Genomic DNA, 12772 nt, shown 5'->3' on the forward strand with positions numbered 1-12772 from the left:
GTTTACTCTCCATCTACCAGAAGCGGAAAGACTCGATAGTGCATCATATAAATACATTTTGTCTAGTCTGCAACCCACCTTCCATCTACACACACACGAGCACACCCCCCCCACACACACACACCCCTACACCCCCGCGCTCTCTCACACCCGCGCACACACATCCACACGTCTCGTTTACATCCCGTGGAAGCATGTCTGTCTGTGTGCACGTTTATCCATTGTTATCTCATATCAGTGGAAAAATATAGATGGAGATTTCTTTGTGGGTTGTTGTGAAACAATATGCGCAAGTAATAAACTTAAAATGTGATCACAGAGTGTGACAAAGACAGGAAATACAGTAGAAATGTCTAGCTTTATATTTTAGTCTTATGCGTTTAAGCAGCTAAGATTAAATTTGTGTACTATTGGAACATAATCCCAAAACCACAAAGATGGAAAAGAATATGTTTATATTTTCATTTGGATGATTCAGAATTCAACATATTATATAGGCTAAAAATAAGTGGTTTTGCATCGTAGTTTGTGAAAAATAAATTCACATTTTGTGCCTCATTAAAATACATTGAATAGCAATACTGAGAATCAAAGATTATTATTATTTTTTTAGATTTTCCGAAAAGCATATAAACGCTATATAAAGCTTCAGTGGGCTCGACACGTATGTTAACGTGATGCAATGCGCATACGTCACCTATACAAGGGTCGTAGGAGGCAGAAGCTGATGGTCAGTATGGCGCTGAGTCAGACCATCAAGACGTTAGAGATGCTGTCCCTACTAGGCCAGTACAGATTTCAAGACTGAATATGATGAACTCAGCATATTCTTTGAAAAACAAAACAAACAAAAAAAACAATGCTTTCTCCATGATGATCCTTGCTGCTTTTGATTGACATGAAAATGTAAAACATCGGAATTTAGTGCTTGGGTGATCGATTACACTTTTCACAAATGCCTGGCTAACACTGAACAGCAAAATATAGCAAGAGATTTATTGTCAGGAGATAAAATAGTACATGATAATAGCTATGTGACAAGACATACATCATACATCAAATCAGCTACAACCTCGATGTAGTTGGAGATAATTCAATCCTACCCTGAACTCAAATTAATGTTAAATATAATGGAATCACTTTATGGTTCAGTTGACATGTCTTCTGAAAAAAAAAGACATGGGCCATCATTTTAGGAACAGGACAATAGTCTATATTGTTATAAAGCCAATGATGTTATTACTTTTTTTCACAATACAGTCCTAATTTCACGTGTACTTTTTAGATTGGCATAATAATGTTCTCAAAATTACAGTACAGTAAATCATATATTTTTTTTATCAATTTTTTTCCTTGAGGACCCACTCAGTAATAATACATTTTAAAAGAAATGTATATGCTTGTTTTACATCTCTGTGATAAACCTGGAAAAAAATGCTCCTCAAAATTAGAATGTTGACCTTAATTTATTGGCATTGATTCACAAAATTGTTCCTCAAAGAAAAAAAATGTTCCTTCGAGCCTTATTACATCATACAAACAGTGCAAATCCTTTTAATGAATTGATGTCCTTGGGGTGGATTTCTAAATGTTACTTGTAACCATATCTTTTGCGCACATTCGTTCCCCTTGCGGTCTTCTTTTACATGGTGTGTGCGTGTGTGTGTGCTGAGGACTTCTTAAGTGTGACAGAAGCACCACAAAACATAACGACGTGTAAGACTTGTGTGTAGCCTGTCAAGCATCAGAGTTGCTCTTTGTGCAGAAACAGTGTGAAATGTGAAACTGGGGGGCGGTACTTCCGAAGCTCCGCCCACCAGGGGAGATGCTATGTATTCATGTGTGTACGTGTGTGTGAAGGGTGAACGCGCAAGCATGTGTGCGTGTGCGTGCGTGTGTGTGTGCCACCACTGTCCGGTGACAGCTCAGTGAGCGGCTTCAGTCCTCAGCTGTGCAGCAATGGACTGCCAGTGCCGGAACTTCCACTGGGATGTTCTCTGACAGCATGCGGCTGTATGTGTGCGTGTTCTAGGATGTGTGTGTGTGTGCATGTGCGTGCTCGTGTTTGTGTTTAAATGCTCGGAGAAGGCGTCAAATGGGTGCCAGCAATCATGGCTGTCAATCGAGTATCTCAACTGTGCTTTGACATCACCAGGCTTTGGCTGCAACTGAAAATGATGACAGGTAGCGTGCCTTCTCAAGAGTTCATATGTTGTTAGTTGTTTTGCAGCTTCTTTTGGTCCTATTGGGCGCAACACTGTCTACATCAATGTTCTGTGTAGTTTGTTGGCCCATGGGTGTGCAAGCCTCCTTCACTAGTTCAAATAATGCATCGGATTAAAGTGCATGTTTGCCTGGGATAAAGTAAAGAAAGAAAAGCACTAATATTATCAAGAATATTAAATGCTCCCACGTGTCAGGAAATTAATAAAACAGCCCCCCCTTTGCATCTATCTTAACTTGCTGGCTTGTCTTGTTCCAGTTAATGGGTTCAATTGAGTGTGATGGTCACAGACAGTCCTTCTGTAATATTTTGATTGAAACCGAAAACAAACCATTGAGGCGAGGGTTAAGATGAGCTGATTGTTTTTAATGGATTTTACATTGCATAAAACACAAATATACGTAAGTGACAAAATGTATACATGCAGTGTGTAGGAAATGGGTGCGCTGTTAAAAAAACTAAACTTTTTGAACTCAAAACTTCAAGGCAACAAACTGATAACATTTTTACTGTGGCAATTCAAAGGATATTTTAAGTTTTGCTAATGTCAAAATTGGCTTTTCCGCAAGAGTTTACAGAGCTAATTGTGTCTTGTATTGTCCCACAACTTAAAGATATATGTAGAATCAACTCAGCAAATTGTTTTGGAGCAAACATTTTGAATGCTTTGTTGTGTTAACTAACATTAGCCGGGTTTACAGGGAGATTTTTTTTGTCATTCAGATTGGAATCATTCCAAATCTCTGGTCACCTTTTTACATGGGACGTGATCTTTTCCAATCTGCCGTTTACATGCTCCACCCTGTTAATCAAATCAGCCGTGTTACACAGCTGTGTAACACGGGGAGATCAAGGTAAACATCACGTGATTTATCGAGATGCAGTCCATTCATCCATGTAGCGCAGCATTTGCGATTGTTTTAACACTTTTATTAACACACCACCATTCTAAAAATGACTTATCCGTACTTTAAAACAAGCGCTCATGTCGCAGACGAGTGCATATAAGACAACGTCACTACACATTTTCGTCAAGACAGAGCATGCGCAGAGCGGATGCAGCCTGGCTCTTCTGATTGAACTGTTAATATGACGCTCGTTGTCCATACAGATGAGCTTATGCCGCCCTTCTGGCAATATTGTTTGGCATTATTACTTGTTCTTGTTTTACTTGCTTAAGATTCTTGAGAAACTGAAGTAGCTCCTTCACACTTAAGTGAACATCATATGCAGATTATTTGTTGGGAAATGGGTTAAATCCGCAAATGAGGTCATGTTGTCCCATGAGAAATGATCTTGAATCAGCTGAGGTCATGTTGTTCCATGAGAAATGATCTTGAATCAGCTGATTACCGCTCACTCTTTCCTGAAGGCCCAAGGATGTGCAACGCAGGATGCACACTGTTAGGAATGATGTGAACAAAAGAACATGGCTTGACGTTGTCATCATCATTGATTTTGTTTCATGGTAGCAAGACGCTTCCCCTTCTGAAAGCTTCACTATCCATGAGTGTTACATAATGCAAGTTATGCATTTTGTCCCAAGGTTAGATGCACATATTGAAAGAGTGTGTGCATGCGCTTCTGTGCGTCTTTGACTGTGCAATGTTGGTGGGTGTGTCCCATCAACCTACTGCACTTTCTTTTGTCCACTGAGAACAACATGAGAGCCAACTCCATTTTTAGTGTTTGAATGTCAAATTCTAATGCGTGTTTGTTTGCTGTACAGTCAGGTAGCCTGGCCCTCACACCATCCTCAATCACACACACACACAAAGGCAGTTAAGGTATTGGTGCGTGCTCACTTTGTTTTGCCAAGTCAAGATTAGAAACTGCTAAGCTCCCATAATGCAGTCTGGCATGTGATCTGTGTTGCATGCATGGCGGAATTGTAGTGTAATTGCAAGTCAAGTACACGTGAATGCCCTTTTGGTAGAAATACACCCAGCCTCTCTTTCGTGTGTAAGACCGATGTGATAAAGCACGCGCGCCGTTTGTCTCGTGCGTGTTTGTATGCGGAACTGAGTCTGGTGATCAATGTCGGTTGTGTTTGAAAAACTTTATGGAGCTACCAAATCAACCTTCCATCACCAGATGAAGTTATCTATCTATCTATCCATCTATCCATCTAATTATATTTTATTATTATAATTTATTATTATATTTTTATTATTAGTGTATTTTTTTTAAACAAAGTCATAGTCAGCTCTGACTTTTGGAGTCAGAATGAATTTCACATTCAGGTAATGACCTTTCAGCGGACAGCTCGCCTTCCCTCCCTCAGGCAAATGTTGACCTTTTGATTAGGGACCCATTTAACTTGAGCAGTGCACTGTACCTCATGCACTGCCTGGTGTCAGATACATGTGAACGGTAAGATTTGTATTTTGCTTTCTGAATGACTTCAGAAGAGCCATGTTTAACAATAGTCTGCAGTCCAGTCTGTCATGCTGTCTTAAGTCCCTTTTCAGTTGGCATATTTGGCTTTCCATAATTAGGAGCTAAGACCAAAGGCACTTCTACTCATTCAAACTTTCTTACCTTTGCTCACTCTTTTTCTTTTACATGAAATGATAGAGAGAAAGGCCACTGTCCTTGAAAAAGCCATTATGGAATTACAGGTCCGTGAATGGGCCAACCTTGAAGCCTTTGTTTTTTATTTCAGTTTTTTTTCCCCTCTCCCCTTAATGGTTTGACAAGAACCACTTTGCGAAAGTAGATAACTCAACCGTAAACAGATTTGCAGCTTGGTAGTCAACATGTGTTTTGTAAATAGAAAATATTTTCTGACAAACCTTTTGGCTGCAGTTTTCCTTGATCCCTAATTCTATCTTTGGGATTGGGAATGGACAACACTTTCACATTGCAGATCACTGAGTGACCCAGTTTTTGGCAAGCATTTCGTGTGTTTGTGTGCGTGTGCGTGCATGTGCGTGCGTGTGCGCGTGTGTGTGTGGGTGGGGGTGTGCGTGGGTGTGTGTGTGTGTGTGTGTGTGTGTGTGCGCATTCGCATATCATGAACAGATGGCATTTTGGTAAAGCCTCACTGTAATGCTGGATAATAAAGCTGTGCTTCACTTACAAGTGGTGGGGCAGGCGTGTACACGCACACGCACACGCAGACCCCCACACGCAGACATAAGCAAGCTCACACACACACACAGCTGCAACTGTCCATTTTTCTGTTGGTATTTGATGAGTGGACCCCTGTGGTGTGTGCGTGTTATCTCCACTGACATACTGTACATGTTTTTTTTGTTTGGATTTCCCTTGAGCAGGATTCTGAGCTTGTCTGTGTATGCGTACACGGTGGTCGACGCACGGCAGCTTCCTGGTACTTTGAACTTTGACTGGCCATCAACGTTTGCAGCTATTAACAGTTAGTTGCTGTGTTTGAAGCCACAGTGTGTGTTTAGCAAAAAGCTCCTGGGAACAAAGGGTTGGGCATGGTTGTCTCTGTGGTTTTACGCTGTAATTAAAATGACTAGGTGGGCCTTCATTGTACAGCAAATTGTTTTTGAATAAATAGTTCACGTTGCAAATTGATTAACAACTGGGTAACAGCGACATGACATCAGTGGTGGTTCAGTAAAGTAGCCTATATTTTATAATCCTTGCCAAAATCTAGATATTAGTCTTATTTTGTCAGGTGAGGGTGGATGCTTGTCAAGTGATGGAAAGTTTGACGGTGTAGTTGAGCCATCGGGGCAACGCACCAGAAGTGTCCACAAGCAGCGGGCCAACACATTAAATATGTAGGTATTTGTAAAGAAATCCTTTCCTGGGTCACCCGATTGAGACTAGCACCTCCTATGCTTTCCTCCTACTCTTCATTTTCTCAGCCGTAATACCACAAAGTCTATGGGGAAAAAAACAAATTATTAAAGGCCCAAATGTCATTGTAGAATGAAATGCTGGATTAACTGCAGATTGGAGAGTCAAGAAAACTATCAAATATATCCATTTCATGCATGCTAGGGTATGTGTTATCTTGCTGCTAAGCCTATGAAAAAGCATGAATGAAGTGAGGAAGGGGTGTCTGGCTAGGGGGGGGGTGAATACGGTGGAGGGACATTCTTTTCTCTGCTCCCCATAATCACTGTGTGTGCCCCACTTCCAGTGTGAATGTGTGTGCTCTAAAGGGTCTCACAGAGCACAGCAGCCATAGTTTGCCATTCATTGGACTGAAAGCAGGCAGTTTTAGAGTTCAGTGGCTGTGAAAAAAGACGCCTGCATGTCTGATGTCTGTCATTGCACTGATCAACTTTGACTTCAGAATGCAGAATGCTATATTTAACCCAACTGGCATTGGTCTCCTCATATCATTTTTAGTAACCTCAGAGAGGCAAACAAGCCATCCTATGAAAACAAAAGCACAAACAAACTATTATCACCAATCAGGTACAGGTCAGATTGAAAGTAACGACAACCAAAATTCATGTGTGCTCAATACATGTATACAAACAACAGGGGCTCCCTATACACATTGCGTGCACAGTGCGTCGTTAATGGGGGGCACCATCTCGTCCGTGGGGGACAATTTGCAACATCGAGTGTGCATGACATGCGTGCACAAGCTTGGGGGATAAGGAAATACATGTACCGGAATTATGTATTCAGGGTACAAAAAAACTGTGACTGTATTCCATTACTGTTGCAGGAAAAACATATAACCAGATTACAGGTACATTTAATAAATAAAAAGTTGATTATTTTTTTTCAGAATTACATTTTTAAAGTGGGGGAGAGATCACACTGTCGAGTCTTCGCCGCTCTCGAAACATGCTGGCTAAACAAGATTTTGCAGAGTTAAGTGGATAACTGGTCACAAACTTCAATGGTCCTCTCATGTAGGCTTTTGTTGGCCAACAATTAAATGACTGAGACGGTCAGGGCTGGCCGGATACGTATTGGTTTTAGCGCAGTCACTTTCAAAAGTGACTCAAAGGGAGTGGATGGTCACTCTTTAGGATCGTATTCACTGCAGGACTTATTTGAATTCAATTGTGGGTGCTCAGCTTTCCTCCAGCATTCCAAAACCGTGCATAGTGGTAAAATGAAAAAAAAAAGAGAAATGTATAAAGATAAACATCTTATTGATTTTTTTTTTGTACTTATTTCTTTCATCATATCTGGTATTGGAGCAATCCAAAAGTAATTCAATGTGTTCAAGTCACATTACTTTAATATTAAGACACTTTGATTACATTACTAACTAAATGTTTTAACAGGTAACTAGAAACTGTATTTATATTTGTATCCATTTAACAGTCAGATACACACCTCACACGCACAAAAAAAAAATGCTCCTGTATGTAGAGACGCATAAAAGGGCATGTGTTGTTGCCTACTAGCTCGGCGGAGCTGCAATGAGTCAACTTGTAGCCAACACATAAATGCGTTTGTACAAAGCTAATCTTGGAATTTACACAGTTGCAAAAAAAAACTCACAAAGTGTTCTTCATTGTGTAGCTTCTTTTCACTCTCATGTAGTAGCAGATAATTATAGCAGAGTGGTTGGTTTTGGTCAAATTAGAGGCTTCTGGACTTTGCTGGAATGCTTGTGGTCTGTTTAAAATTTGCCAAGCAAACCTGCTGCTGTGCCACGTCTCCATGTAACCATTGTTAAATTCAACTTCCATAGATTTCCATACTTTTCCTTTCACTTCCTCCTTTGCCTAATTAGTGGCTTCTGTACATCTATAATTTATTGCAAAAAAAGAGAACTAGTATAAGCTCTATTTTGTCTCGTCCTGAAAATTGCAGGTTTGAGGCCCTCTTCAGTCAGAAAAGTACACAGTTTTTATGTGTGTTTACCATGGCACAATCTACACTATTGTACCCTTTTAATTGATTGCCGAACTTGTGGGAAGTGTGTTTGATGTCATGAATGGACTGCGATTACAGTTGCTTGCTGAGTACACATAATTCAACACTGTGTAGAGTTAGGTTGCAAATTCTTAGGATGGATTGCAGGCGTGTGCTTCAAGTGACACAATTAAAATTTAGTTCTCATCAAAGAGAAGTCAACCCAAAAATGTTCTCTACAAGCATATGTTCCGTGCGGTGCCACTAGTCGAAACATAGCATTGTGATTAATATTGCATTTGCGCAAGATGAGTTAAGCAATAAATAACGACCAATCATGGCTCAACTTCATAAAAGCCGTGATTGGTCATTACCTGAGCCCTGAGCAACTATGATGTCATTTTCAGTTGACAGAAGTGACAAAATGTAAGGTCATAATGTTTCTTTATGACTAAAAGTACTTATGCAACAATTAACACCATTTGGTGCATCACAGTATTCTAAAAGAAGGTATTTTCTAGCATAATGTAGGGCAGAGGTGTCAAACTCATTATACAGGTTTAAGTAGTACAGGACCCACATACTGATTCATTAGTTGTCAAACAGGCCGGACCATTAAAAACGTGACTTTACGCAATCAGTGTTTTTGGAATCGATCAGAAGGTTTGAGGGGGAAAAAAAAAAGAAGATACTCGATCAGCGATTTCATCTCAAGATGGAGATATATATACAGTGGACCCCTTCCATAGTGAATAATTTTGTTTTTCAGGAGAGCTTTGTAATTTTTTGTAGTTTTATTTTTTTCAAAAATGCTTAATTTTTGTTCAGTTTTTGTTTAATAAAAGTGTATTGTGTAAGAGATTAAAAAAAAAATAATAATATTTTAAATGTATTTAAAACAGCTATCCATCACAAATCAAATACAGGTCGTGTATATGAGAGTCCACAGACTTTGAATTACAGTAAGTGTAGCGCATAATATCGTTTAGTTAGTTTAGTTAAGTTAATTGCATCACAAAAGCTAAAATCCCAATCTGTTTTGACCGTTCCTTTCTTCCTCTCCCTCCTTTCTCTCATTCATTGTCATTTCATCCCTCTATCCCCTTTGCTTCTTTCTTTCCATTCTGCCTCCTGCCTTCCATTCTGAACACCAGGAACTCCTCAGTGATGGTAACTGTCTCATTGATTCCACTAATATGGGCAACTGAGTATCGTCTGTAATGTCTGTGCTCTCATCAATTACAACGAACGGACTTTATGTTTCAACTTGCTGGCCAAATCTGCCGATAGTTCAGAAATCCTCTCTTCCACAGTATCATTTGTCAGACAAATGTTGGTAAAAGCTTTTCTCTTCTCGGGACGCACAAGTTCTGCAGCTTTCAGTATGCCTATTTTTTAACGCACGCATCATCTGCTTTGATGATGATATTGCATTAGCAATCAGGTAGCTGGCTTTTGCCGGTGTCCCGCTAACCTCTTGGCTGCGGATGAAAACAGCTTGCTCTTTCCTCAGTTCCACCAGCAATTTATTATCATATTCTTCGCCATGATCAGTCTCATAGTGGCGCCAGATATTATATTCCTTCCGACACTTATTGATTACACACCTAGCACACAGGTTTCCCATTCATCTCTGTGAATAATTACAAAGCAGTTCATTTTGGAAAACTCTGCACTCAGCATCCTCTTTCAACTTTTTTGATGGACATTTTGGCTAATAAGGGTGGACTACATCGTGATCAGCAGAAGGTACCTGGCTGTCATTTGTTTTCCTCTGGTGTTCAGTGCCGCTTTTTCTACTCCAGTGCATTCTCCGTCACCACTCATTATTCTTTGACATATTTTCCCCACTTTGTTTAATATGAAGGGATATTTAGCCCGATACAACTCTTTTCACTTCTAATCCAATACCGATATTATGGCCTGGAGTAATGTCCCATACCGATAGCATCAGCAGGAATGATATATGCTTCCCCCCCCCCCCCCCCCATGATTATTTAGAAGAGACTTGATCAAGTTGTACTATAAAATTAAATAAAAATATTTCATTTACACCAAGGTAAATAGATTAAAATAGCACTCACCCTAGCTGCACTGCAGCCGTTACGCCAACAAATATTAATAGCTAAAACGACAGTAATGACACCATCTTTGCAACCCATCCATCCATTTTCTGAAGTATCTAACCCCATCAAGGCCGTAAGTGTGCAACAAAGTGATTTACGTAGCGAATATACACAGTTTACATTTAAAATTGTTTTAAAAAATACTCACCATTCAACCACCCGACCCGAAGTTCTCGAAGTCCAAGAAGGCACAGCGACAACAATTAATTTAAAGCATTATACTCATCAGTACCTGTCCAAGTCTCTGTCAGGAAATCCAGGTCATTGGAAAGGAAAAACTCCCTTAGGATATGTGTTTTGTTTGTCAGTGATCGGGCATTTCACAACACAATCTTTGTGGGGGCAACAGGTGTGAATGCCTCTTTTAATCTATAAGCTCGGGTAAAGAGGCCTTGGCAGTCCGGGAGAGCCTACGACTGCTTTCAAGCATGAGTTGACAGGACCCAGGATGCGACACGACGGAGTAAATCCACACAATTGAGAACTTTTAGAGCAGGGGTGTCAAACTCCAGTCCTCGAGGGCCGTTGTCCTGCATGTTTTCCATCTCTCCCAGCTGCAACCCACCTGATTCAAATGAGCAGGATACTTATCAGGCTTCTTCAGAGCTTGCTGATGAGCTGATCATTTGAATCAGGTGGGTTGCAGCCGGGAGAGATTGAAAGCATGCAGGAAAGCGGCCCTCCAGGACTGGATCTTGACACCCCTGTTTTAGAGGTTGAAGAATGTTTCAATTCCCGTTTGAGCTTCACCAGCGGTGGCACTTCCGACTAAATGGGCATCCATGAACAGATCAGTAAATATGTCCGCCAGAAAAAGAGGCATCTTCTCATAACCACACTCAAACGCACCCAAACTTCCAACGTATTGTTGAAAATTCAATAAAGATTAGCGAGACTCAGTCAGAATAGCACCAAGCACTATGTATAGAAAATAAAGCCGAAGGAGCCGGAACATCGCCACTCATCTTTTAGCCACATATATTGTGTTTTTAAAACCAGGCTCAATGCTCGGATTTTGGTGGCCCAAATGAGATTTTATTTTGCCCCAAAGCACATTGCCCGGTCGTAAACATATAGGACAAAATAATGCATAAAAATTTAGGTTAACTACATCACCGTTTTGATTGGTGTTGAATGCAACGGGAGAAGGAAAAATAAAAATTTGGGCGCCAGCTTTGAAAAATACATGCCAATCAGAGAGCCAACTGAAAAAGCATGTGGTCAGCTGTTAGGACCGGAGAGAGAGAGTGCCACAACAGGAAGAGAGAGAGGGTAGGAAGAGAGCCAGGGTGTGTGTGACGTGATCACCTTTCTGATTAAATCCATAGCCACGGCCCATCATTTTGTATACTCTGTCTGAGTCAGCCAAACAGTGTCGAGAACGGACTTACCGGTATCACGTCACACCCAGGTGCAGCACATCTCACAGGCAGCCAAAAAAAAAAAGGTAAACTAAAACTTTCGAGATTTAATAAAACTACCTTTTATTGCCACAGACCTCAATGACATATGTCCCATATTGTTTTAATTTTCATCACACTGTGCGTGTGTGTGTCTGTGTCAATTTATTTTTTTGTTTATTTGATAGCATGTCTGGTTGTGTAGTGCCTGTGCGTGACATGGAAATTATGTTCTCAATGCTGATTGGCTGTCGTTGACGAGGGATGGAATGGGCCCATAAGAGTCGGCCTGAAATATAGGAACTCTGTTCATGAGGTGTCGGCAAATTTCCCCGAGGACATGATAAACTCATTAGCACCATGTGTTTGTTGGAAATGTATACAGTTCTGTTCAATTAAAGGGCGAAGAGTGTGTTTCTTGGGTCCTCCCTTAGTGTGAGTTGTCTATCAACGGTTGTAAACAAATTGTTCAAATCGCTGTCAGCAGCTAGTTTGTCAGATGAAACAGGGTTTGTGATGGGATTGGAACGATAATGGCTAATTTTAAGCAGCGCAGGATTGTTGGGTTATCAATTCAACAGGCTGAAGGCTCGCGACACAGGCGACTGACAGGTTAGGAGACCCAAGGAAGGCGTTGTGTGTGTTTGCAGCACACGTGGCTCGACGAATCCTAAGAACCTGGACTTCTAGGCTAGGTTGGGAGGGAAACCACAAGATGTCAGCTTGCCAAGGAGTTCCGTGAAGGCCACGTTGTTTGGCCAATATGTCAGAATGCCAGTATTTGATGGTGTAGGCTATAGAGTGCAACCAGTGCGAGAAACAATCAGAGCTGCTGTGAGGGAGATAGATTAAAAACAGCTAAGCTAAAGTTAAACAAAATAAAATTGCCTCATGGAATGGGCGAGTAACTTTAGAGAGTCACCAGCCTATGACTGATGATTAAAAAAGTTAATTTAGAACCTTGAGGGGAACCACCTGGTTTACAATACAATACAATTTTATTCATATAGCGCATTTCACAACAGATGGAGCTGTAACAAAGTGCTTACCATATGATGTCAAATAGATTAGCAGGCAATAAGAACATAAATTAAAACACATTTACAATAGATGCCAGAATAATAGCAGAACAGCGACAGTCTCATGTTCAATCAAAAGCTAAAGAATAAACGATGTCTTCAAACGGGTTCTAAAAATGGACAGAGGGGGCTTGC

The 12772-nt window shown here is 40.6% G+C and overlaps 1 protein-coding gene across 5 annotated transcripts in view; it reads left to right on the top strand.

The window, feature by feature from the left end:
• Positions 1-12772, top strand: part of mcf2la (mcf.2 cell line derived transforming sequence-like a) — a 67496-nt gene that overhangs the window by 10207 nt on the left and 44517 nt on the right. The window contains exon 1 of one of the 5 annotated variants that reach the window (XM_088290212.1): positions 1961-2184. The exons of the other annotated variants lie outside the window; for them this stretch is intronic. Coding sequence (XP_088146338.1) covers positions 2076-2184 — 109 coding nt within the window. The 5' untranslated portion in view covers positions 1961-2075. Of the gene's footprint in view, positions 1-1960; positions 2185-12772 lie in introns of those variants that run through there. 5 annotated transcript variants of the gene reach the window in all.

The sequence above is a fragment of the Idiotropiscis lumnitzeri genome, chromosome 3, assembly GCF_059441095.1.
Source record: "Idiotropiscis lumnitzeri isolate Australia: NSW breed Sydney's pygmy pipehorse chromosome 3, RoL_Ilum_1.0, whole genome shotgun sequence".
NCBI lineage: Eukaryota > Metazoa > Chordata > Actinopteri > Syngnathiformes > Syngnathidae > Idiotropiscis > Idiotropiscis lumnitzeri.